Source organism: Protopterus annectens, chromosome 15.part0, assembly GCF_019279795.1.
Source record: "Protopterus annectens isolate FY-2018-M chromosome 15.part0, PAN1.0, whole genome shotgun sequence".
Taxonomy (NCBI): Eukaryota; Metazoa; Chordata; order Ceratodontiformes; family Protopteridae; genus Protopterus; species Protopterus annectens.
In genome coordinates, this window is record NC_056749.1 from 530036493 (window position 1) to 530064229 (window position 27737).

General features: G+C 43.5%; 1 protein-coding gene across 1 annotated transcript in view; it reads left to right on the forward strand.

The window, feature by feature from the left end:
* The window catches only part of CUL4B (cullin 4B), a 3236793-nt gene that overhangs the window by 2040319 nt on the left and 1168737 nt on the right, over positions 1 to 27737 (forward strand). Inside the window, exon 14 of the mRNA XM_044057336.1 lies at positions 16408 to 16493. Within this exon, the coding sequence (XP_043913271.1) occupies positions 16408 to 16493 (86 nt within the window). The remainder of the gene's footprint in view (positions 1 to 16407; positions 16494 to 27737) is intronic.

Consider the following 27737-nt stretch of genomic DNA (forward strand, 5'->3'; position numbering starts at 1 on the left):
TTGAAAAATTGACTTCACCTCCTTTTGAACCTGCCTGTCAGGCTGGTTTACAGTTCATTAAATGAAAGACTGGTTTACTTATTGCTTTGACAACTCCAAGGTGAGTCTGTGCGCCGCATGCTCTCATGGTGGGTGAACCATTAGTGATTTTTCACAAGTAAAAGGTTGTGTTACCCAGTAATTATTCATGTCTAAAGTTGTTTCTTAATTTATCTTGAGTCAAAGCATCAATCTCACAGTGATATCCTGACTGAAGTCAGTGTTGCAGTATTCCAAAAATGAGCAGTGCCAGAGGCTCAAGAGATAGCACACTTGGCTCTCATTCTGGAAGATCAAAAGGCTATGGGTTCTAGTCCCTCTTCTGGTAACTGCAAACTGTCTCACTATCAGCCTGAACTCGGGTTGTGTATCCACTGGGATGATTGTCATTTGGTCATTGGTAACGTAGCTTCATTAAAGTCAGTTAAGTGCGTTCCTTTACTTACCTTTTTTGTTGTGCTATATCTGTGTTAGATGTCAGCTAGGAGGGCTATGTGCGAGGGCAGTAGCAAATTGCATGCAAAGGTTTGCATACCTAGTGTCTGTTCTGTCCAGGTGTGGAACACAGTTACTAGACCTCTTGCATCTGCCAATACTTTGTTCCAGAGAATTTGCAATCCCATTTAGCTTTGCTTCAGACATTGGGTCTCCAAGAAAATATTAAACGTTTGGCCGACTAGTCTAAGATGTCAGATCCTGTGTCTCTAGACATACCTCCTCCTCTCAAAAAAAAAAAAAAAAAAAATCAAAAGACCCAAGCTGGATACTCTACCATTTCTGGTTCCGATGCATCCACTGAGGTTCCACAACCCACGGAATGTCAGTATCTACCTCTGTTGCCCTCTGCCAAGACCCCAACAGAGACCAGCATGGCATCGAAGTGCCTTACGACTGAGGAATTCCATCTTATAAACAAAGGTGACCTTTTGGTCAAAATTTCAGAGAGCTTGGAAGGCATCCCACACATTCTAGTTAGGGAAGAGATCCCTGAACCACCCCATGTGGGCAGGCAGGTCTCACACCAAAAATTAAACTACAAAAAACTAAGATACTACAGCCTCTTGGAAATGGGCACTCCAACCCCTTCACCAGTTCCTTCAGTTCTGGAAGCTTTCTTGGACACTTTCCAGTCTTCCTCAGCTACCCCTGATTTGTATCCTCCCACTCCTTGTGTTGAGGTGGCGCAGAAGTTGTGTTGTTGCCTTTGGAGGCATAGGTAATGGGTCTGTGTCCACTAAGGGATGCAGATAACCAGACAGATTTTTAAAGTTCCTGATTAACTTAAGTACTTGTACAGGAATCCAGTGTCAGACTGTTCTGCAGTCTCTCTCTCTCTCTTTTCTTCCAAACTTCTTCCGAAGTTAAGTGCCCTTCCTTCAGACAGAGACAGTAGAGCTTTGAATAGGTGGAGCAAAAAAGTTTATACAGCTGGTACTCTGACATTTTCAGGCTATTAATTATCAAACCCAGGTGACCAAGTACCTGTTATCCAGTCTCAGCTCCTTAAACAAGATAATGGTGGATCCCACAGGGGCCAGAATCCAAACATCAAATGTTATCCTTGCTTAATCAGGCTACTTGGGTAGCCAGACACAGTATAAAATGTGGTTATGATGCTGTAGAGGTGTCTTCTAGCGTAACTGCTACTGGCTCCATCATTCAAATGTATGCATGGTTGTGCAACCAACCAGTGCCAGAAGATTTCAAAACCAAACGTATTGAGTCTCCTCTGGACAAAGACCTTTTGTTTAGTCCACAAGCTGCCAGCTTATTTAAAGTCCTACAAGAGCAAGGCAAGACAAAGAAAGACTGCAGACAGATTCTGTTAACCTCTGTGCATAGATATCAGTGGAATTACCAGCCAAGCCCACTTCTTTTGTTAGACAGGACTCCAGACCAATTCAAAAACGCAAGAGGGTTCCCACAGAGAGATTCCCAGAGACATCACAAGAGGGATCCTACATCAGGGGTCTCCCTTTAGAGAAAAGTATCTGTGACAAAATAACATCCCCAAGTCTTCAGTCCCTCCCTGCCCCACTCCTAAAGACTTAGTCAGTCTTAAGCTGGAAAAGGATATCCACAGACCACTGGGTGCATTCCTTTATAAAGAAGGTTTATGCCATGGCCCAGAAAGAACTTTTCCGTCTGAATGGCATTACCCCCCCCCCGTACCACCTGTACTCTAAAAAAAATTGCAGGTACAAGACACTGTAGAACCAGTGCCCATAAAGTTTGTAGGAAGGGGGTTTTACTCCAGTATTGTCCTAGTTCCAAGAAAAGAAGGGCAATGTAGTCCCATACTTGAACTCTCTTTGCTAAACAACCTCTCAAAAGTGCCTACCTAAAAATGCTCTCACTGCATACACTGCTGCCTTTCATTCTTTCTCAGGCCTATCTAGTATACCTGAATCTAAAAGATGCCTACCTCCATATACCATTTCACCTCTCTTGGAGGAGTTTCCTCAGGTTCTGTACTGACTCATCTCACTTTCATTTTACTACTTTGCCTTTTTGGCTTTCCACAGCCCTAAGAGTTTTCAGGAAGTGTCTAGCACCAGCGATACTATTCTGCTGAACTTGGGGAATTCAGATTTATCTCTACTCAGACGATCTGCTAATCTAGGCTACCTCACCTCAGATCCTGCTATAACATCTCAATTTCACCCTCAACGTCCTGCTGCAGTTGGGGTTTGCTGTCATCTACAAAAAATCTTCCCTCCCTCCAGCCCAACCAAAACCTAGTGTTTCTGGGCTGCAGACTGGAGAAACATGGAAAAGATGAAACGCCTTACCTGCCTCAGGAAAAAGTGAATGTTCCCAATGGGGCACTTAACTGTCTTTAATGAAATGAAACTGCAATACCAACAACCAAATGACAGTCTGTCCAGATATGCAGCCTATATTCTGGCTGAGGGTATCAGTCCACAGTCACAGGAAGAGGGATTAGAACCCACAGCCTTCTGATCATACACCAATGAAGGCAAGTGTGCTATTTCTTGAGTCACTGACACTGCACGTTTGGAATACTGCCACAGTGATCAATAGGATATCTACTGATATGGCAAGTTAGACAATAAAAAAGATCGCAAAAACTACTACTGCAACCTGCAATCCAAGCACTCAAACAGCCCAAAGAAATTCTGGACATCCATCTCCTCACTACTCAACCCTGGTAATAATACCAACCCCAGCCCCAATCCTAACCTCTCAAGCCTTGAAACAGCCACTGAATTCAACACATTTTTCGTAGATTGCATAGCTAAATTATCCTCCACTTTCCCCAACCCACCCAACAATGCTACCCCCTCACCCTGCCCTCCAAACCTCCCCTCTCACCCTCCTTCTCCCCCCCCCGTTCTCCCTTAAACCTGTCTCCACCAACACTATTAAACAACTACTCCAAAAGCTAAAACCATGCCGCAATGCCCCTGACAACCTTCCAGCTAATTTTCTTCAAATATCAGCTGAATCAATAGCCTATCCCATATCCATTCAGGAATCCTATGTACCTGTCATCTGGCGTCATGCATTCATAATCCCTGTCGACAAAGGTGATAAGAACACAGACACTACCAACTTCAGACCCATAGCTATACTCTCTCCTCTCTCAAAAATTCTGGAGAAAACCATCCACTCTCAGCTAATGCCCTACCTAACCCAGCACAAACTCCTCTCTCCCACCCAGCACAGCTTCCGGCCCGGCCACAGCACCATGACAGCCCTCCTCTCCTTCCTTGAAACAATCAACCTAGCACGTGACAGCGGCAAATACGTATCTTCTCTATTTCTTGACCTCTCAAAGGCATTCGACACAATCTCCCATTCCCTACTCCTCTCCCAGCTCTCACACTTGCACCTATCTCCCTCGACCTTAGCCTGGTTCTCCAGCTACCTTTCCATGCACCAGCAGGCTGTACAATGGAAAGAATCAACTTCCCCTTTCTTACCTACACCCACAGGAGTTCCTCAAGGATCAGTACTGGGCCCACTCCTCTTTAACTTATTCATCAACAATTACCACCACTCCATCCCTGACGCCTCAGTCATCCAATATGCTGATGACTCCACCATCATCTGCTCAGCCTCCTGCCCCCCCAGACTTCTACTTAATACCCAAATAGCCTTCTCCAAAACAGAATCATGGATGCAGTCTCAATCACCTAGCCCTAGATGCCAACAAAACAAAACTAATGATTTTCACTCCTACCAAAACCTCCCAATTCAACAAGGACCAGTTTTCCATCAAAAGCCACAATAACTCCCCTATAGAAATCGTTCCTAGTACCAAGCTATTTGGCATTACTATTGATGAAAACCTAAAATTTAATTCCCACATCCTCTCTGCAATCAATAAAAAACAACCAGGAAATCGGTCTCCTCTGCAGACATAACTGCTACCTTACTCCCTCCTCCTGTCAAACCCTAGCATCTACCTTCCTTCTCCCCTCTCTCTTGTATGGTGCTCCCCTATTCTCCAACCTACAACTTGGCCTCCGTTTCAAACTCGAAGCTTGTTACAATAAAATCTGCAAATTTGCAACCAATTCTAAGAACTCCTACCATCACTGCCACTCCCTACACCCTCAACTGGCTTGAACTCCACAACCACCTAAAATACCTACAACTTACAACAGCCCACAAACACATCTTTAAACCAACAGAATGCCCATCTCTTTCCAAATCTCTAACACCCTACACACCTGGACGCACCCTGAGATCCAAAGGCCAAAACCTCCTACATGTACACAAACCCCTACACCCACCTGGCCAACTATTGCTATCCCACACCATAGCCAAACTGTGGAACGCTCTCCCCACACCACTACGTAACATACCAAACCATAACAACTACAAATCCATGCTTCTCTCCTATCTGGTCTCCAAATGGGAATGTCCTTCACATGCTCCCACCTAAAACACCCACACCACTAACTACACACCTAAATCATTTTTCTTTGCATAATTTTAACAATATGTCATAGGTCTTTCTCTTTACATCTTTCCAAATTATTCTTTATATTATACATTCTTATTATTATACATCTTTCCAATTTCTTTTGCATGCCACTCTCTAGCCTGTCTTACACATATTCTCAAACTGACACCCTCTTAATTGCAAAGCAGTGTATATATTAATGTAAAACTGTTATTTCCTGTACATAATAATATTGACATAAGATACTCACATTATCTATTACTGATGTGGCAACTTTCTGTAATTCTGCCTTTTCCAAGTTTTACAAAACTCTGTACTCATATTTTGTAATGTTGCAAATGTCTGTATTTTAAATTTTATATCATAATGTTCCAAATCTCTGATTTTATACTATGTATCGGAGCTTTTCTCCTCGGGTCTCCACTGAAAATGGGCCACAAGCCCAGCTGGACTAACCCGGTTAACAAACAATAATAAATAAATAAATAGACAACTGTACTTTCTGTCCTGATCCAAAAAAAAAAAAAAAAGATTCTACGTACATTGGATGCTACTACCTTAACAAAACAAAACCCTTTAGGAATGCTGATCAGCTGTTTGTCTCATGTATGGGGGGGTTAAGAATGGTTAGCCTGTCTTTAAGCAAACTGTTGCACAATGATTGTCCTTCGCTATCTATTGTTTTCTGTTACCCCCACCATGGTAAACCCCTTCCAGGCAAGGTTAAATCTCACACATCTAGGGCCTTATCCTCTTTGATGGTGCATTGGAAATGAGTAGACTGTAAAGGCAGCAACCTGGTCTTTTGATCATACCTTCACGAAGCTTTGCAGCCTATATTCCCCTTCTTGGTCCAGAGCAGGCTGTGCTAGGACCATTCTCCAAGGGCTCCTGGATCCTTATTCCTCCACTTCTCAGGTGTAGGGTAAGCTTTAGGAAATCTACCTAAAAGGCTAGTGAGGCAGTAGGAATAATGAACACAGTACAATTCTGTAAGTTATACTTCCCTGTAAAATCTTCACGTTTCTCATTACTTCTGTTGCAGCATCCTCCTGCTGTCCCCAAGATTATGCATAATTGAGGTGGATTTTAACCTCTTTGATTCTGTTGTTGTTGGATTTTGTTTGTATATGGTATTGTGATTGGCTATGAATTTACTCTTGCTAGATGATTCTGGCTGAAGGTACTTTCATCTCCTCCTTTGTGGAATCAAAAATGCCTGAATGTTCATTTCCTGTGACAGCTAAAGGCTTCCCTCTCAGGATATGCACTTCCCTCTGAGGATATGCTTAGCCAATCAGCTGTCGCAGGAAGTGAGATGGATGGGGGAGTCAGAGCTTTTGAAAGCTAGCCAGTACTGGGTTACCTTGGCAGATGACCCAAAATGCCACTGAGGCAGTGAGGAATTTATAACATCTACTGTTACAAATAATCAGGACTTGAGCAACTGTACTTTAGTGTTAGAGAAGTCAACTTTGCCTCTTTTTGAACCAGCTTCTGGTGTATCACTGAAATACTTAACTTGGAAAACTGCCTTTTTAGTGACCATTATATCTGCCAGAAGGATACAAGAACTGCAGACACTTAGATGCAAGCAACCCTTTCTGGTCTTCCAGTAAGACAGGATTATCCTCCTCACCAATCCCCACATTCATGCTCAGAGTAGTGTCAGATGATGTTCTTCGTGTTTCACTGTTGCAGTCATTACATTTGGGTAATCCTGCTGGCAGGTTGCCCCCAGCTGGCCTGAATTCCAAAGTCTTGGGTCCTGTGTCGGCTGCTGTCGCCCCTTCCCTGACGTCAGGTTGTCAGGGGTATAAAAGAAGCAGCCGACGCCATTTTCTTCAGTCTTTCTTGCCGTGGTGCCCGAAGCAGAAGCAGTTCGCAAGTGCCAGTCTGCCGACTCCTGAGATTTTCGTGTTTGAGTTTCAGATCCAAAGTCTTCAATAAAGCTAAGTACCCAGTTGGGGAAACTTTTTTCTTGCTCCAGACCGATGTCAGAAAAAGTTAATAATTGTATTTCTTGTGGAAAGCAAATACCTCATAAGGATTTTCATTCTTACTGTATTCCTTGCCTAGGCCCTGATCACAACATTACTGGTTGTTGGTTTTGTGCTAGATTTAACTAACGCACTATTAAGTGTCGGTATGATTCTGCTTTAAACTTTTTTGGGTGCTGGTTTAATTACCCTGAAATGTCATCGGATAGCCATCCGACTACCGGAGTTTACAAAAAATGCAAAGAAAAGGATAGAGAAAAACATCCGAGGCCCAAAACCGACGGCAAAGCTTCTCTTAAGCTAGTCACCGGTTCTCAGTGAGGTGCTTTCGCAGCCCCTGACGCCCTCTACTTTAGAGTCACAGGCTGCTACCGACTCCCACGTGGAGTCGGCCATGCCGCTGGATACTCAAGGTATTGGAGCCTCGGACGCTAATCCCTCAGATGGGTCCAGAGCCGCTGAGCAGGTACCGACTTCTGAGTGTGTATTCAGACCTAAACATCTTTACATTAAAACAACTTCAGCTTCAAAGGCAAAGACTAAAACACCTTCTAAAGCAAGGAAACAAACTCAAGAGCCACGTGGACAGGCCTTTATGCCCAAAAAACAGATGCTCAAAATGGCCGAGGACTTGATTACCTTGATCAGGGGTTCCCATCCCCCACCTGATAAGAGGCCTAGGCAAGACACTGACTATGAATCTTCAGGTCAGGTTTCTATTTCTTCTGATTCCTCCTCTGATCAGCAGTATTCTCTTCCCCCCATGAGGATTCTGATGCTGAAGAATCTATACCTTCAGCATCTCCTCCTGAGGACTATTCTTTTAGGGAAACCTTGCATACCATGAGGGAGCATTTCCACTGGGAGAGCTAAGATTCTTCTGAATCTAAAAAGAGGCTCAGGGATTTTCTTTTCCTACCTCAGCACAGGCCTATAGCTATTCCACCTGTGTTAGACATTGTAGATGATGTGTTTTCGGAGTCTAGTCTGACCCGACTCCTTACCCTCAGCTCCTGTTAAGCCTGACCGATATTACAGGGTTCCTGACTCGCACAAATTTCTTTTTAAAAACCCTGCTGCTGACCCAGAAACTATTTCACAGGGTCCAAAGGGAGTTGAGGCTTCCACTGCAAAAAACCCAACCCCCTCTGACAGAGATTCAAGGGCACTGGATAGATGGGGAAAAAAGGTTTACACCTCTGCAACTTTGGCTATAAAGGCCTTAAACTGTCAATTTCATATGCTTAAGTATCAGCAACATGTCATGGGATTGCTTAAACAGAAAATGTTGTTAAATTCTGAATGTGCAGAAAACAAGGAAATGCAGGATTTATTGTATGCAGCAGAACAAGTTGGAAAACATACTTTGCAATGTGGTTTTGATTCTTTGGAGGCCTCCTACAGGGCCTCTGTTACGGGTTCTGTAATTAGGAGGCATGCTTAGTTAAAGGAACAAAATCTGCCTGATCACGTTAAAGTTAAATTACTAGATGCACCTTTGCAGCATGATACTTTGTTTGGTGGTAAGGCAGAAGAGGTGTTAAAGAAAATGGAGGACAAAGCTAAATCTATGCAAACTGTCAAAGGTTTTTTACAAGTACAGCCACCTAGGTTTAGTAGACACTGGCCTACAAAAAATTGGTCCTTTCCTGTGTCAGACAGACCTCAAAGGGGCAGATCCAGACGCCCTAGGGGCAGATCCCAGGCGCAAGGTTCTTATAGGCCCAAGCAATGGGGTGCTTCTACCTCCAAAGCTGGAGAAGATGGATCACAAACATACAGAAAAGAGTTCCAATGACTTCCCCCTGCCTGCACCAAGCACTTATCTTCTGGCAACACCCTTAGGGGGAAAATTAGCACTTTTTGTTCAAATTTGGCACATCATAACCCAGGACAAGTGGGTTCTAAATATAGTGTCACAAGGCTACAAGTTCCATTTCCATACTCTGCCAAAGGCAAACGGCTGGCCAGATCTGCCAAAAAATTAATGGGCAGAGGCACAAAAACAAGTCTCATCCCTCATGGACATGGGGGTCATTCAACAAGTACCGGAGCAAGAGCAGGGACAAGGATTTTACTCAAGACTGTTCTTGGTACCCAGAAAAGGACAAGGCCTGGAGGCCGATACTGGACCTATCTATTCTGAACACTTACCTGGATATTCCAAAATACAAAATGCTGACTTTGCAGCAGCTTCTACCCATGCTGGGCAAGAATGCTTGGCTTGTTACTTTAGACCTAAAAAAGGCATACCTGCATGTTCCAATCAGACAATCATGCAGAAGATACCTAAGATTCAAGGCTGGTTCAATGCATTATCAATTCTCTGCACTGCCCTTTGGCTTATCTACTGCGCCCAGGGTCTTTACAGAGTGCCTGGCACCAGTAATTGCATTCTGCAGACAAAGAGGAATACAAATATATCCTTACTTGGATGACTGTCTCATTCAAGCAGAGAACAAGGACATTCTTCTGCAACATCTGGCGTTTGTGAAAAGACTTCTAACATGCCTAGGGTATACAGTCATCAAAAAGAAATCAAAACTAGTACCCTCACAAGAGATAATATTCCTGGGTGCAAGCTTGAATACAACTGCCCAGATGGCTTATCTCACACCAGATAAACAAAGGCAACTGACTACCTATTTCAAAATGTTGGCAACAAAGGCCCAGTTATCTGCAAGAAAAATTCTGCAGACTTTGGGCTTCATGGCATCCTGCATCCTACTAATTCCATATGCAAGACTGCATGTGAGGAAACTTCAATGGTACCTGAAAAGTGTTTGGACTGAACATTGCCACAGCCTGGAAACAGTCATTACTCTCATTCCCTGCCTGCAACAGGAGTTTCGATGGTGGGCAAAGGCTTGTCACCAGAACAAGGGACAGCCCATTCACATTACCTCCAGCCAGGCAGACACTAACAACGGATGCATCAAACTATGCCTGGGGCGCCCACATGGCAGGAAGATGCATTCAGCGCACATGGTCCTCAAACCAAATGCATCTACATATCAATCAAAAAGAGATGTTAGCTGTTCAAAATGCCCTGACAGCCTTCAAGGACCTACTTCATCCGGGACAAGTACTGATAAAGACAGACAACACCACAGTCATGTGGTGCATAAACAAGCAGGGGGGCACACATTCTTACCCCCTTTGCAGACTAGCCATGACCTTGTGGGACACAGCTTTGACTTAACAAGTACATCTGCAGGCACAATTCCTGCCAGGAAAGGAAAATACTCTGGCAGACGAACTAAGCAGAAACCTCATGGATCCCCACGAATGGAAGCTGAATCCACAAGTCTTCAGCATGATAACAAGGAAATGGGGATGCCCGGACATAGATCTGTTTGCCTCCCCTCTCAATTACCAACTAAAAAGATTCTGTACAAGGACTTATCACAGACAAGAAGGGAAAGTGGATGCCCTGTCTTTCAGCTGGAAAAACCTATCAGTATATGCCTTTCCTCCACTGCCTCTCCTCCCCAAGGTGCTCCTAAAGGTCAGACAGGAGAATCCAAAGATGATACTGATTGCCCCAGACTGGCCACGCCAGCACTGGTATCCAATACTAAAACTTACCTTTATACCCAGCTTGGACCTTACCTCAAATACCTTGACTACTGTCCCAGCAAAACATTCAGATCATGCACAGCCAACTCAGGACATTAAACTTGGCAGCATGGCGGATAATGTAGTCATACAAAAAACACCTCTCAGTAAAGCTGTGATGGATGTCATTGTGGAAGCCAGAAGGCCTAGTACTAGAAAGTCTTATGCTGGAAAATGGAAGAGATTCTGTGCCTGGAACCAGGCACAAGGAACTGATACAGCAGAGCCAAATATTCCTCAGATTTTGCAATACTTAACTGAGATGCTGGACAAAGGCCTATCTTTTTTCATTAATTAAAATTCATGCCTCTGCCATTTCGGCTCATTACAATACAGAGCCACCACTTTTTTCTCACCCTTTATTAAAGCAGTACCTCAGAGGAGCCAAAAATTTAAGGCCCCCAAGGAGACTACCAATACCTGCATGGAACCTCAACTATGTCTTGGAAAAGCTCACCCTGCCTCCTTTTCAGCCAGCTGCTACTGCCGATATGAAGTTTCTGTCTTGGAAAACAGCTCTGCTCTTAGCAATTACTTCTGCAAGATGAGTTTCAGAGCTACAGGCGCTCATGGCTGTGGAACCTTTCATCATTTTTCATCCAGACAGGGTCTCCCTGAGGACAAACCCAACATTTATGCCTAAAGTAGTGTCCAATGTGGCTCATAACCAAGCCATCCATCTGCCAACCTTTTACCCAAATCCGCAGAACAAGGGGGAGAGAATTCTGCATTCTTTGGATGTACACAGACAACTTAGATTCTACTTGGACAGAAGCAAAGCTTTCAGGAAGACAGAGCACTTACTAGTGGCATATGCTGCAGGATCACAAGGAAAGCCTATCTCAAAGCAGACTATTTCTAAGTGGTTAGGCTACTGCATTCATTTCTGCTACTTTACACCATGGCAAGCCAGTGCCTAAGGGCATTAGACCTCATTCCACCAGAGTTGCAGCCACCTCAGCAGCCTTTCTCAGGGGAGTACCAACCACAGACATTTTAGAGGCAGCTACTTGGAGTTCAGTGCACACCTTTACACAGCATTATAATCTGCCACTCTACTCTAAATCCAGGGCAGGCTTTGTCACTGCAGTTCTGCAGGGCCTCATAGCCACTCCTACTGCTGTCTAGCTCCAGCCTCCCAACCATAGCTTTGGGACTCTACCCAAATGTAATGACTGCAATAGTGAAACACGAAGAACATAGTACAGTTGTGTACACTTACCATAAATGTAGATGTTCGAGTGTATTCACTGTTGCAGTCCAGGTTACCCACCCGCCTTCCCCCTCTTTTCTTTTGGATCATATCTTTCCTTCTCTGATTTATACTACATATGTGGTGTATTTGCTTTTAGGTGAAGGTAAAATTTATATTGCTGTTTTTCTAAATATATATATATAAACTTTGGCAACCCTTTTTGGGGGCACCTGACATCTGGGGCAAGAAAAACTGAAGAAAATGGTGTCGGCTGCTTCTTTTATACCCCTGACGACCTGCCGTCAGGGAAGGGGCGACAGCAGCCGATGCATTGGAATTCAGGCTGGCTGAGGGCAACCTGCCAGCAGGATTACCCAAATGTAATGACTGCAACAGTGAATACACTCAAACATCTACATTTATGGTAAGTGTACACAACTGTACTTTTCTGTAAGTCAGGTCAGGTCATTAACTACCCTGTGTTTTCTCCTACCCTGCAAAAGAAAGGCTCTTGCAGACACACACAGGCAACTGAGGTTTAACCTTGAAAGGACTAAAAGCGAAGAGAACTCAGACCAGTTATTCATAGCCTTTGCAAAAGGAAGAGATGGAGGGCTAGTATCTAAACAGACCATGTCTAAGTGGCAGGCTGTTGACATTGTCTTTTGTTGCAGTTTCCATGGGAATACTGTATGAGGAAATGTGAACGTCTAATTCATAAGAGCCATAGCAGCAACAACTACCTTAGAGAGATAACCAGACTAAACTGAGTAGGGAAGGAAGAGGTATGTATTTGTGTGTCCCACAGGAACCAAGTGGAAGAACCAGGTGTAAACAGAGGCACATAGAACCCTCATTGCTGCCTTGGATGATAATCTTCCCTGGACTGCTCACCCTGTACTATACTCTTTACATCCTTAGTATGGCGATGGTTGATGGGAGGCTTGATGGTGATGGTCATCTGGCAAGAAGGAAAAAAGCAACAAGGAAAACAAAGCTGGAGTATTTTGTCTGTTTTGTTTTGTGGATGGAAGAACTGACCAATCTTAACCAAATCACTATCCAAGTGGATTGCAGACTGTGTTGTCTTTTGTCATCAAGTCATAATTTGCAATTTGGAAAATGCTGCAGTCACAAGGTACTGCACAAGGGGCATGGCTGTTTAACTGCTTATTGTAGAAATGTGCTTACTGTCAGCTGAGTGATACAGATGGACAAAGCCCTGAGTTGTGACGCAGCTGACCTGGATTTGACTAATGGCCCAGGTGCTGTTAGATCTGACAACTGGGAGAGTGTTGTATGGCTACTCTCCTGTCAATGGGAGAAGTTCAAGGAAGTATGCTAGAGCATGCATAATGTCTCCACTCTTGACTGAGACTAAAAACTGTTGACTAAAGCAGCATCTCTGTTGCAGTAGTAGGCAGGGTAGTTGATAAGCATGTCACTGCAGAGGTGAGCATGCCTTCTCCCGTTGCATGTCCCACCTTGTGGCATCACCCAGCATGCTGTGGCAGGTAATAGGTCTTGAGCAGAAAGAGTCCACAGCAAACCATAGTGTCACTGCCACTGAGCTGACCATATCGCACTCAGTGGAGCATAATGGCTTATACCTTTTCTGATTATATGCCTTACTGCAGTGTGAGTTATGCCAAAAGGCTGTCACAAGTGTGGAGACCAGAGATAATCGCATGGGTAACTGGGATGGTGGCTTCATGTCAGTGGTAGCTTTGTTAAATAAAACACAGCAATAAAAAAGTGCCAGTTGTAGAAGTTTGTGCTTTCCTACTTGGATTCAGGCCTTCATCAAGCATTGTTTTTTGGGATGGCATTTCAAGAGTCGGGCTATGATAATTAAGTTTTGGTGAGCCTTTGGGTCTTTTTTTCACTTCTGCATATTATTTTATTCATATGTTACTTGAGAATATTCCCACAGATAGATTTCACATTCATATTGCATTGGTTATTTACAAGGGGGATCCTTTTCACAGATAATTATTTGCTAGTCCTGTATGTCGAGTGGGCCCTTCATTTAAAGCAGCTGCTGTTTGAGTTGTCTTTAAATTAAGCAAGTACATGTTTATATATCCTTGAAACAGTGTAGTTCTCATGGAATTGTTCTTTATTTTCAGTTAGGTGTGCTTTTTTTAGTGCTGCACATGACAGTGTGATGTATTCTAGCATACGGCATGCATATTCCTGAACATAGAAGGCTCAGCAAGAAAAGAAAGTAATTAGACTGTAAGGAAAAGGAAAGATAATTCAATAGACTGAATGAGGATAGTGTCTTTATAGATTAAATCGCCCAGTAAAAACATAGAAATCCATAGTTTCACTTTGTTGTTAAATTGCTTTTGTTTATTTTTTTTGGTAGAGCCCATTATGCCCTCAAGGACTTTAGCTCTCCAGGCCTGTCTTTCAAAAATTATTTTACTTCTTGCAGATTCATATTTATTGCTTCAGTAATGCTGTCTATCCATCTCAGTCTCTGTCTTCCACTGATTTAAATCTTTCTCTAGTGAATCCTGCCATAGCATTATGTGGCCAAAGTATGAGTTATAGTTTTACTTTTGGGTTTTTTAGTGAACAGTCTAGCGAGTTTTCTCCAGCACTACAGTTCATAAGTATCAATTTTTTGATGCAAAAGAAAAGCCATGTTATTGGCTATACAGACCTTTGTTGACAGTGTCATGCTGTTTAAAATCTTATCCAGATTTACCATAGCTTTCCTTCCAAAAAGCAAATGTATTTTAATTTCACGGTTACTGTCACATCTGCAGAGGTCTTTGAGACCAGAAAATAAAATCGGTCAATGCCTCCACTACTTATCCATAAATTTTCAAATAACTGATAGGACTAGATGACATAATTTTAGCTTTTTTCTGGTGCTCAGCTGTCCAGCTTTTGCACTTCCTACTTTAACCTTCAACAGGCTCTTCAATATTTCCTCACTTTCAACCATGAGAGTGGCAACCTCCGCTTAACTAGACTTGTTAATATTTCTGTCAGCAGTTTCAGTTCCATCACCTAATTCTTCTAACCCAACATTATGCATGATATATTTAGCATGTAAATAGAGTAAGTAGGGTGACAGTATACAGCCTTGTCGTACTCATTTTCCAGTCTTGAACTGGTCTGTTCTACATTTGGTTCAAGTTCTGCATACATATTCCCCAGTAGGCATATAATTTTACCTGATATTCACATTTTTCTAAGAACTTGCCACGGTCAGATATTTGGAATAGTCAGTAAAGAAGAAGACATTTTTTTTGTGGAGCTCCCTTGCTTTTTCCATTATCTAGTGGATGTTGGTAGTTTGACTTATTATGCACCTGCCACTTCTGAAACCAACTGACACATCCTGGCAGTTGTCTGTCCATATATATGATGAATTACCTTCTTTGGTGTCATTTCCAAAAGGTGCTGCAGGCCCTCATAAAGCTAGTCAACCTCCTCCTCTTCAGCTTCAGAAGATGGAGCATAAATTTATGTCACTGTTATGTTGAGTGGGTTGCCTTGTAGTGTGAGATCATTCTGTCATTTTTTTGGCTTGTAGCCGAGCACTGATTTTGACAGCCTTTTATTAACAGTGAAGGTTACTCAATTTCTTCCACAAGATTCTTGTCCTCAGAAAATCTGATGATATGGCCAGTTCCATTACATTTAGTTTACTAATTCTCAAGATGTCTGTGTTTATTCTTGTCATCTCTGCCTTAACCATGTCAAGTTTAACTTGGTTCATAGTTTTTACATTCCTATTTCCAATGATGTTTAATTCTTTGCAGCATTTTATTTTATTTTCATCTCTGAGCACCTCAGCAGACTAACTTCCTTTTGGCTTTAATCCTCTTGTAGATTAGCTTTAAAAGTACTTGTATTTGTCATCTGCTGTTTCCCAGTAGTATGCTGGGCACCTTCAGACCTGAGGGTCTCATCTTACAGTGTCATTTTGATATGCCACTGTTTGCTTTTGCCATAGAGTTTTCTTAGCAAAAAAAAAAAAAACATACTGAAGTAAATTTCCTTTACCTTCACCAGGGCACCAAACTTGGTATGATCTTTCTGCCATGACCGGTCCATCTTGGGTGGTTGTATGCATGACCTTCAGCACGACAATGTTTTGATCTAGAAAAATGTCATTAAATAAATTGCTAAACTGTATTAATTCATTGCAGTGTTGGGTGCCTTCTGCAGTTGTTTAACAGCCGTAGGGCTCTGGGTTGGTGAAATACTGAACTTCTGAATCAACTGGTATATTTTAAAAGGGACATATCATTATGTTGGGGTCGGGTTTTGCAAGACTGGTTTTCATACTGAAAATGCTACTAAGCATGAGGAAGTCTAACCTCTCCAAGATGCGTCAGTCTTGGTGTTCAAGTAAGAATGTGTAGTTGATGTTTGTTTCAGTGAAAGATGTCTTGCTTTCACTTTGGAGAACTCTGTTTTTTGTTTTCGCTTGCATAAATACTGCAGAGCTGTGTACAGAAACATGACATTTCCTTTTCATGTGTATTTCATTGTTTTAAATGCATCAAGGAAATAAATATTACATTTTTATGTATTTTATCTCCCAGAAGGAATTTGTTGCTGCCTTGCACTTACAATTTGTCTTATTTGTTCAGAATGTGGTGCAGCTTTTACGAGTAAGCTTGAAGGAATGTTTAAGGATATGGAACTTTCCAAAGACATTATGGTTCAGTTCAAACAGGTAAATGCTATATTTTTCTGAATTATAAAAATGTATTTATAATATACATGCCTATTTAATCCAGGAGTTTTATACCATGTTATTCTGATTTGAAGAAAGTTTACTGTATCCACCAAGGGTCACACAAGTTGCACTAGACCCCCACATTTTCCCCCTGTGCTATGAGTGCAGGTTCTTGGTCGCATCATCCTCTGTCCTTGCCAAGCCTTCCAGTATGCTTGAACCTCTCCCTAAACTTGTGTCACCAGTGTTGCAGAGGGATACTTTGCCTCTTTGCTGACAGGCTGGTATACATATCCCAGTGTAGTTTTCACTGTGGTAATGCTTTAGCTGGGGCAGTGTTCTCAGAGACCGTATTGCACTGGGTTTTGTGACACTGACAGCCATTTTGAATGTTACTACCAGGCTGAAGTCTTCTTAGGGTATGCTTCCCCAAATATATTTAGAGACCTGCAGAAGAAGATGCAGATTCTAAACAATGTGGTAGGATCTCTATGGCATTCCGACCTTCTCTGTTCTTTTTCCTCTTCTAGATCAACCCTGTTTCACAAACAGTTGTCTGTTTGTAAGGTGAGGAGTACACCCAATGTCAGGAACTTAGTATATTCACTAATATATTAATGTTACAGTAACCTAAATGAAATGGGTCCTCACCATGAGGACCAGTCAGCTTTCAAAACTAAAAGGCACCTTCCATGAGCTCCAGCTGTCAAGAGCTTGAACAGAACTTCTGTATAATGACACTTGGAACACAGAAAGCTTCAGAGATATTTTGCCGCTGAAGAGCAGTCCTTCAGTGGGTCCCATGGAACTGTCAGTTGGCTAGCAGTCATTCAAGCCTGGGCAGATAAGTCTCCTGTTGAGGAATACCTTCCATTAATTGTATTATTGAGAAAACCTTGTGTTTTTCTGACTAAACTGTTTTTTGCTTGAGAACACATTATTTTTGGGGGCTGGTTTGCATTTATAAAGTACTGTATGTGTATATGCTTACGTGAAAGTTTTGTGAGGAAATATTTATTTTTCAACATGATTTTTACTCAAGTTTTTTCTGTGTGTATATTGGAGACAGGATGCTGTTCTTGTGGAGAAGTGTCTGTTTACTTACCTCAGATCCACTTCTTCTCTACTGTACACTGGACTAACTTGTCCAGGCTGTTTTGTCCGTTTTTGAGGTCTCTTTTGTGGCTTACCAGTGGAGCAGTTACCAGTCTCTGTTGTTTCTCTCCAGTACCTATCTAGAAGAAGAAAAAGTTGTCTGTGAGTTTTTGGGCCTTAGTCCAGCTCCTGTTACACCTCAGCTGCTGATGGGCAACACTGCTGTGGCCACCTGTTGTTCCTCAGGCAACTCATCGTTTTCCCTTGGTCCTATTGATGTAGCAGGATGCAACCTGTAAAGACTGGGGTTTTTCCTTGCCCACCCTTTGTGGCCGTAGGGATGTCCTTGGTTGGCAAGGAACAAACATTCAATCTGATGTTGTCAATCTTCATCTATTCTTGACTAATGGGTAACGGTTCCGATCCTCAGAACCGATTGGAACGTTGTAAAGCTCACGTCAGCCAAAAAAACTCTCAAGCTACAAGTCTACCCACAATGCCCGTCTTCACATTCCCTCAAATCACGTTTGCCGCTCTTGCGAGTAAGACCCTTCAGCCGACTCTCTCGTAGCGAAGTACTCTCAAATTATTTTATAATTTGTTACGTCATAGCTTTTTTCTTATGTGAGTGTCTGGTCTACCCTTGAGTGCATGATTTCCTCTTTCCACTGGTCAATGTTCTTCGTGTTTCACTGTTGCAGTCATTACATTTGGGTACTCTGCTGGCAAGTTGCCCTCAGTCGGCCTGAATTCCAAAGTCTTGGGTCCTGCGTCTGTTGCTGTCTCCTCTTCCATGATGTCAGGTCATCAGGGGAATAAAACATGCAGTCTTTATTGCCGCGCGGTGCCCGAAGCAGAAGCATTTCGCAAGTGCCGATCGGCCGACTACTGAAATATTCAAGTTTGAGTTTCAGAACCGTAGTCTTCACTAAAGCTAAGTACCCCGTTGGGGAAACTTTTTTTCTTGCTTTTTACCGATGTCAGAAAACGTTAATAATTGTATTATTTGTGGAAAGCAAATACCTCATAAGGATTTCCATTTATACTGTATTCCTTGTCTAGGCCCTGATCACAACGTGCCTGGCTGTCGGTTTTGTGCTAGATTTAACCAACGCACTATTAAGCGTCTGTATATTTTTGCATCAAAGTATTTTGGAAACAGATTTAACTACCCAGAAATGTCGTCGGATAGTAATCTGACTACCGGAGTACATAAAAAACACAAAGAAAAGGACAGAGAAAGGCAGTCTAGATTCAAAACCGACAACGAAGTTTCTCCTAAGCCAGTAGCCGGTACTCAGTGAGGTGCTTTCGCAGCCCCTGATACCCGCTACCTTCGAGTCGCAGGCCTCGACCGACACCCATGTGGAGTCCGGTATGCCGTAAGATACTCAAGGTATTGGACCGATGGATGTATCTCCCTCTGATGGGTCCGGAGCTGCTGAGCAGGCACCGGCATCTGAGGGTGTATTCAGACCTCAACATTTGTATATCAAACTGACGAAAGCTGCAAAACCAAAGACTAAAGCAACTTCTAAAACTAAAAAATTGACACATGAGCCATGTGCACAGGCCTCTATGCCTAAAAAACAGATGATCAAAATGGCTGAAGACCTTATTACCTTGATCAGGGGTACCCATCCCCCTCCTGATAAGAGGGCCTAGGCAAGACACTGATTATGAATCTTCAGATCAGGTTTCTATTTCTTCTGATTCCTCTTCTGATCAGGAATTATCTGTGCCTCCCTATGAGGATTCTGATGCTGAGGAATCCATTCCATCTGCATCTCCTCCTGAGAATTATTCATTTGGAGAAACCTTGCATACTTTGAGGGAGCATTTTCACTGGGAGAGTCAAGACTTCTCAGAATCAAAAAAGAGGCTCAGGGATTTCCTCCTTCTCCCTCAGCGCAGGCCTTTAGCCATTTCCCCCTGTTTTAGACATTGTGGATGATGTGTTTTCAGAGTCAAGCTTATCCCCTGACTCCTTACCTCTGGCTCCCGAGTAAGCCTGACAGATATTACAGGGTCCCTGACTCACAAAAATTTTTATTTAGAAACCCTGCTGCTGATCCTGAAACTATTTCACAGGGTCCAAATGGAGTTAAGGCCTCAACAGCAAAAAATCATACCCCCTCTGACAGAGATTCAAGGACACTGGACAGATGGGGAAAAAAGGTTTATACATCTGCAACCTTGGCAATCAGGGCCTTAAACTGTCATTTTCATATGCTTAAGTACCAACAACATGTTATGGGATTGCTGAAACAGAAAATGATGTTGATTTCAGAATGCACAGAAAATAAAGAATTGCAGGAATTATTGCATGCAGCTGAACAAGTTGGAAAGCATACTTTGCAATGTGGTTTTGATTCCTTAGAGGCCTCTTGCAGGGCCGCAGTTACTGGATCGGTGATTAGGAGGCATGCCTGGTTAAAGGAACAACATTTGCCTGATCATGTTAAAGCTAAATTGCTAGATTCACCTTTACAGCATGATTCTCTGTTTGGTATTAAGGCAGAAGAGGTTTTAAAGAAAATGGAAGACAAAGCTAAGTCTATGCAAACTGTTAAAGACTTCTTACAAGTGCAGTCATCAAGATTCAGTAGACACTGGCTTACAAAAAATTGGTCCTTTCCTGTGTCAGATAGAGCTCAAAGGGGCAAATCCATACGCCCTAAGGGTTCCAGATACCAGGCGCAAGGGTCATACAGGTCAAAGCAATGGGGCGCTTCCACCTCCAAATCTGGAGGAGATAAAGCGCAAACCTACAGAAAACAATCCCAATGACTTCCCTCTGCCTGCACCAAGCACTTATCTTTTGGCAGCACCCATAGGGGGAAAATTAGCACTTTTTGCTCAAAATTGGCAGTTAATAACCCAGGACAAGTGGGTACTAAACATCGTATCACGGGGATACAGATTCCATTTCCACACTCTGCCAATGGCATTGGTTGGCCAGATCCGCCAAAAAAATCAGTGAGCAGAGGCACAGAAACAGGTTACGTCCCTCGTGGATATGGGGGCCATTCAGACAGTACCAGAACAGGAAAAAGGACAAGGTTTTTACTCAAGACTGTTCTTGGTACCCAGAAAGGACAAAGCCTGGTGGCCAATACTGTATTTATCGATTTTGAACACATACCTGGACATTCCAAAATTCAAAATGCTGACACTGCAGCAGCTTCTGCACATGCTGGGCAAGAATGTTTGGCTGGTGACTTTAGACCTAAAAGAGGCATACCTGCATGTCCTAATAAGACAATCATGCAGAAGATGCCTCAGATTCAAGGCTGGCTTAATGCATTACCAATTCTCTGCACTGCCCTTCGGCTTATCTACTGCGCCCAGGGTCTTTACAAAGTGCCTGGCACCAGTAATTGCATTTTGCAGGCAAAAAAGTATACAGATATATCCTTACTTGGACGACTGTCTCATTCCAGCAGAGAACAAGGACACACTTCGACACCTGGCGTTTGTGAAAAGGCTTCTAACATGCCTAGGGTGCACAATAAACGAAAAGAAATCACAACTGGTACCCTCTCAAAAGATAACATTCCTGGGTGCAAACTTGAATACAACTGCCCAGATGGCTTACCTCACGCCAGACAAGCAAAGGCAACTGACTACTTACTTCAAACTGATGGCAACAAAAACCCAGTCTTCTGCAAGACAAATTCTGCAGGCTCTGGGTTTCATGGTATCCTGCATCCTACTGATTCCATATTCAAGACTGCATATGAGGAAACTTCAGTGGTACCTAAAAAGTTTATGGAGTCAACATTCTCACAGTCTGGAAACAATGATTCCTCTCATTCCCTGCCTGCAGCAGGAGTTTCTATGGTGGGCAAAGGCATGTCACCAAAACATGGGACTGCCATTCACTCTACCCCTTGCCAGCCAAACCATAACAACAAGACGCATCAGATTATGCCTGGAAGGCCCACATGGCAGGAAGATGCATTCAGGGCATATGGTCACCAAAACAAATGCATCTACATATCAACCAGAAAGAGATGCTAGCTGTTCAAAATGACCTAACAGCCTTCAAGGACTTACTTCATCCAGGACAACTACTGATAAAGACGGACAACACCACAGTCATGTGGTATATAAACAAGCAAGGGGGCACACACTCCTGCCCCCTATGCAGATTAGCCATGGCACTGTGGGACGCAGCTTTGACCTACCAAATACATCTTCAAGCTCAATTCCTGCCAGGAAAACAAAACACTCTGGCAGACGATTTAAGCAGAAACCTTATGGATCCTCACAAGTGGAAACTAAATCCACAAGTCTTCAGCATGATATTAGAGAAATGGGGGAGCCCAGACATAGATCTATTTGCCTCTCCTCAGAATTATCAATTGAAAAAATTCTACACAAGGACTTATCACAGACAAGCATGGAAAGTGGACGCCCTATCCTTCATTTGGAAAAACCTATCAGTTTACACCTTTCCGCCTCTTCTCCCCAAGGTCCTCCTAAAAGTCAGACAAGAGAAACCAAAGATAATACTAATTGCCACGGACTGGCCCCGCCAATACTGGTACCCAATCCTAAGGAACTTGTCTCAATACACAGCTTGGACCTTGCCTCAAAGACCACATCTACTGCCCCAGCAAAACAATCAGATCCTGCACAATCAATTACAGACTCTGAACCTGGCAGCATGGCTGACCATGTAATCATACAAACTCCTCCTCTCAGTAAAGCTGTGATGGATGTCATTTTGGAAGCCAGAAGGCCTAGTACTAGAAAATCTTATGCTGACAAATGGAAGAGATTCTGTGCTTGGAATCAAGCACAAAGAACTGATATAGCAAAACCAAATATTCCTCAGATATTACAATACTTAACTGAGATTCTTGACAAAGGCCTATCTTTCTCATCAATTAAAATCCATGCCTCTGCCATTTCGGCTCATTACAATACAGAGCCACCAATCTTTTCTCATCCTTTACTAAAGCAGTATCTTAGAGGAGCCAAAAATTTAAGGTCTCCTAGAAAATCACCACTGCCTGCATGGGACCTCAATTATGTGTTGGAAAAGCTCACCCTGCCTCCATTTGAACCAGCTGCTACCGCTGATATAAAGTTCTTATCATGGAAAACAGCTCTGCTACTAGCAATTACTTCAGCAAGAAGAGTTTCAGAGCTACAGGCCCTAATGGCTGTAGAGCCTTTTATTATATTTTACCCAGACAGGGTGTCTCTGAGGACAAATCCTACTTTTATGCCTAAGGTAGTTTCCAGTGTGGCTCTTAACCAAACAATTCATCTGCCAACCTTTTATCCAAATCCGCAGAACAAGGGGGAGAGAATTCTGCATTCCTTGGACGTACACAGGCAGCTAAGATTCTACTTAAGCAGGACTAAAGCTCTAAGAAAAACTGAGCAATTACTAGTCACATATGCTGCAGGATCAGAAGGCAAAGCTATATCAAAGCAGACAATTTCAAAGTGGATAAGCCACTGCATCCGTTTCTGCTACGTACACCATGGTAAACGTGTGCCCAAGGGCATTACGTCTCATTCCACCAGAGCTGCAGCTACTTCAGCAGCCTTTCTAAGGGTAGTACCAACCAAAGACATTCTAGAGGCTGCTACTTGGAGTTCTGTTCACACCTTTACAAAGCATTGTCATTTGCCTCTGTACTCTTAATCCAGGGCAGGCTTTGCCACTGCAGTTCTGCAGGGCCTTATAGCCGCTCCTACTGCTGTTTAGCTCCAGCCTCCCAACCATAGCTTTGGGATTCTACCCAAATGTAATGACTGCAACAGTGAAACACGAAGAACATAGTACAGTTGTGTACACTTACCATAAATGTAGATGTTTGAGTGTATTCACTGTTGCAGTCCAGGTTACCCTCCCACCATCCCCCTGTCATTCTGGAGTTTATCTTTCCTTCACTATCTTCTACAACCTATGTGGTGTATTTGCTTGTAGATGAATGTAAAGATGTTCATCGTGCATACAGCTGCAGTAATCACAGATGGGTTTTCTGCCGTCAGGTGGGTCCTCGGTCGGCCGAATTCCAAAGTCTAGGTCCGGCGTCGGTTGTTGTCGCTTTCTTTCCTGACGTCAGTGAGGCAGGGGTATATAAGACACAGCCGACGCCATTTTCTTCAGTCTTTTTTGCCGCGCGGTGCCCGAAGCAGAAGCAGTTCGCAAGTGCCGGTCGGCCAGCTCCTGAATTTACGAAAAATTGGAAACTGAAGTCTTCTTTAAACCCAAGTACCCCGTTGGGGAAACTTTTCTTGCCTCAGACCGATGTCAGAAAAAGTTAACAATTGTATTTCTTGTGGGAAGCAAATACCGCATAAGGATTTCCATTCCCTCTGCATACCTTGTTTAGGCCCAGACCATGACATCTCGGGCTGTCGCTTTTGCGTTACTTTCAATAAACGCACTATTAAGCGTCGGGTGGAGTTCGCCCAACACCTTTTTGGTAAAGCCTTTGATTATAAAATGTCATCGAAGACTCCGGCTACCGTTTTGTCCAAAAAACGCAAGGACAAGGACCGACACGCGAGGTCCGCGGTCTCCACCGACACCACGCCAAAACCGGCTACACGTGGTCCGGTTCTCAGCGAGACGCCTATGCAGTCCCTGACTACCGACGACACTTCTTTGGCGGTGTCTTCTGTAACCGAGACCGCAGGTACCTCGGCCCATACCCAGACTACAACCACCGAAGCCACTGTGAGCATTGAGCCTCCTAATGTGGACAGGTCCACTTCCACCCATGATGTCTTTAGACCCTCATCTTCCTTTTCCATTAAGGCCTTTACTAAATCCAAATCAGCCAGGCATCCCAAGAGGCCTGTTGCACAGGGCCCATCTCCAGGCCCCATGCCTAAAAAACAGATGCTTAAAATGGCTGAGGATTTAATTACTCTTATCAGGGGTTCCCAACCCCCTCCAGACAAGAGACCCAGAGTGGAGGAAGACTCTCCCTCCTCTGATCAGGGCTCCATTTTTTCAGAACATTCTGATGTAGAGGAACACTCTTACTCCCCTTTTGAGGATTCTGATGCAGAGCAGTCCATTCCTTCTGTATCTCCTCCAGAGGATTTTTCTTTTGGGGAAACCTTGCAGACCTTGAGGGAACACTTCCATTGGAAAGGCCAAGACTTTTCTGATTCCAAGAAAAGACTTAGGGAATTTCTTTTGTTACCTCAACACAGACCTCTGGCGATACCTCCTGTCTTGGACATACTTGATGATGTTTATTCGGAGGCTTGCCTTAACCCGGATTCCCTGCCTCCTGCCCCAGTCAAGCCTGATAGGTACTACAGAGTTCCTAACTCTCACCAATTCCTTTACAAGAGCCATAATGCTGACCCTGAAACCATTTCTCAAGGCCCCAAGGGAATGAAGGCCTCTACTGCTAAGAATCCACTTCCTTCTGAAAGAGAGTCAAGATCCTTAGAAAGGTGGGGAAAAAAGGTATATACCTCGGCCACCCTAGCCATGAGGGCCCTAAATTGTCAGTTCCATATGCTTAAATATCAGCAGTTTCTGTTATCACAATTAAGAAATAAAATGTCTCAACCTGAACAACCAGATTTAAAGGAGTTGCAGGATATGATGCATAGTGCAGAACAAGTGGGTAAACACACCTTACAATGTGGCTATGATGCCCTAGAGGCCTCAAGTAGAGCTGCTGTTACAGGATCAGTCATTCGTAAACATGCATGGCTTAGGGAACAAATCTTGCCTGATCATGTGAAAGCTAAACTACTAGATGCTCCTTTACAAAAGGATGTGCTATTTGGTACTAATGCTGAGGAGATACTACGGAAAATGGAAGAAAAAGCCAAATCTATGCAAACTGTCAAAGCTTTTCTACAGGTTCAACCACCACGTTTTAGCAGAAATTGGCCTTCTAAAAACTGGCCCTTTCCAGCCACGGACAAGCCCCAAAGAGGTAGATACAGGCACACAAGGGGCAGAGGACAATCACAAGGATCATATAGAGGCAGGCAATGGCAAACTCCAGCACCAAGAGGTGGCGAAGACAGTGCACAACAATACAGGAAACAAACTCATTGACTTCTTCCTTTCCATGCAAAGCAAGTCTCAGCTGGCAGCACCCTTGGGAGGAAAGCTGGCATTATTTACAAGAAATTGGCATATTGTCACAACAGACAAATGGATCCTGGACGTTATAAACAGAGGCTACAGATTTCATTTTCACACTCTTCCAAAAATGAGAGGCATGCCAAATCTGCCACACAATCAAAGGGCAGAGGCACAACTACAAATTTCAAAGCTCATAGACATGAAAGCTATTCAAGAGGTACCTACTCACGAACAAGGTCAAGGTTTTTATTCCAGGCTATTTCTGGTACCAAGGAAAGGAACCGACTGGAGACCCATTTTGGACTTATCCATCCTAAACACATTCTTACTGCACCAAAATTCAAGATGCTCACATTACAGCAGCTTCTTCCCATGCTGGGCAAGGAGTTTTGGCTGGTAACATTGGACCTCAAGGAGGCATACCTGCATGTCCCAATCAGACAAAGCTGCAGAAGATACCTCAGATTTCTTGCAGGTTCAATCCACTATCAATTCTCTGCATTGCCCTTTGGCTTATCTACTGCGCCCAGAGTATTCATGAAATGCCTGGCATCAGTAATTGCCTACTGCAGACTTCAAGGGATACAAATTTACCCTTATTTGGACGACTGCCTGATCCAAGCGGACAGCAAACACATACTTCTGGAACATCTGGCTTATGTAACAAGGTTACTGAATTCTCTGGGATACACAGTCAACAAAGAGAAATCCAGGCTAACACCATCTCAGAAAATAACTTTCCTGGGTGCCAACTTGGACACAAACACCCAGATGGCCTATCTTACGCCAGAAAACAGGGCAACTAACTCAGTACTTCAAAATACTAGCAAATTGTACCAGGCTTACTGCAAGGAAAATCCTGCAGGCTCTGGGCTTCATGGCATCTTGCATTCTTTTAATCCCATGTGCAAAGTTGCATATGAGGAAACTTCAATGGTACCTAAAAAAACCTATGGTCTCAACACAGCCACAGTTTGGAAACAATAATACCAATAATTCCATGTTTGCAAAAGGAATTTCTATGGTGGGCCCAAGCATGTCAAACAAACACAGGTCTCCCATTCTGCAAGCCTCAAGCAAATCAAGTCATCACAACAGACGCCTCAGATTACGCCTGAGGGGCGCACATGACAGACAGGTGCATCCAGGGCAAATGGTCCCAAAAGGAAAAGTACCTTCACATCAATCAAAAAGAAATGCTAAATGCAATTACAGCCTTCAAGGACCTCCTGCATCCAGGACAATTATTGATAAGAACAGACAACACCACAGTAATGTGGTACATAAACAAACAAGGAGGAACACATTCATACCCCCTGTGCAGACTAGCCATGACACTTTGGAACTTGGCTCTGGAATGGCAAATCGAACTTCAAGCACAGTACTTGCCAGGTTTGGAAAACACGCTGGCAGACAATCTAAGCAGAAATATGACAGATCCACACGAATGGAAGTTGTATCCTCAAGTGTTTACAAAGATAATCCAAGCGTGGGGAAGGCCAGACATAGATCTCTTCGCCTCCCACAGGAATCATCAATTGGAAAAGTTCTGTTCAAGGACCTTTCATCCAAAGGCCTGGAGAGTGGACGCCCTTTCATTCAGTTGGGCAGCGTGGACAGTGTACACTTTCCCACCTCTGCCTCTTCTGCCCAAGGTGCTCTTGAAAGCAAGAGCAGAAAGACCGAAGATGATACTGATTGCTCCAGACTGGCCAAGACAACATTGGTACCCACTCCTGAGGAGCCTGACACATACTCCTCCCTGGTCCCTACCTCTAATCCTCTTCCGCTGACTCAGCACAGCTACAAAACTCTTCACAGTCAGCTGAAAACACTCAATCTCGCTGCATGGAAAAGTCCTTAACACCACAACAGACCCTACTCCCCAAAGAGGTGCAGGATGTCATTTTGGAGGCCAGAAGGCCATCTACTAGAAAGGCTTACTCCGCAAAATGGAAACTGCTTTGCTCTTGGAATGAGAAAAAAGGCCAGGACCCTAGAAAACTGAATTTGCCTCAGGTGTTACAGTATCTAGCTGAGCTGCTGAACAGTCGACT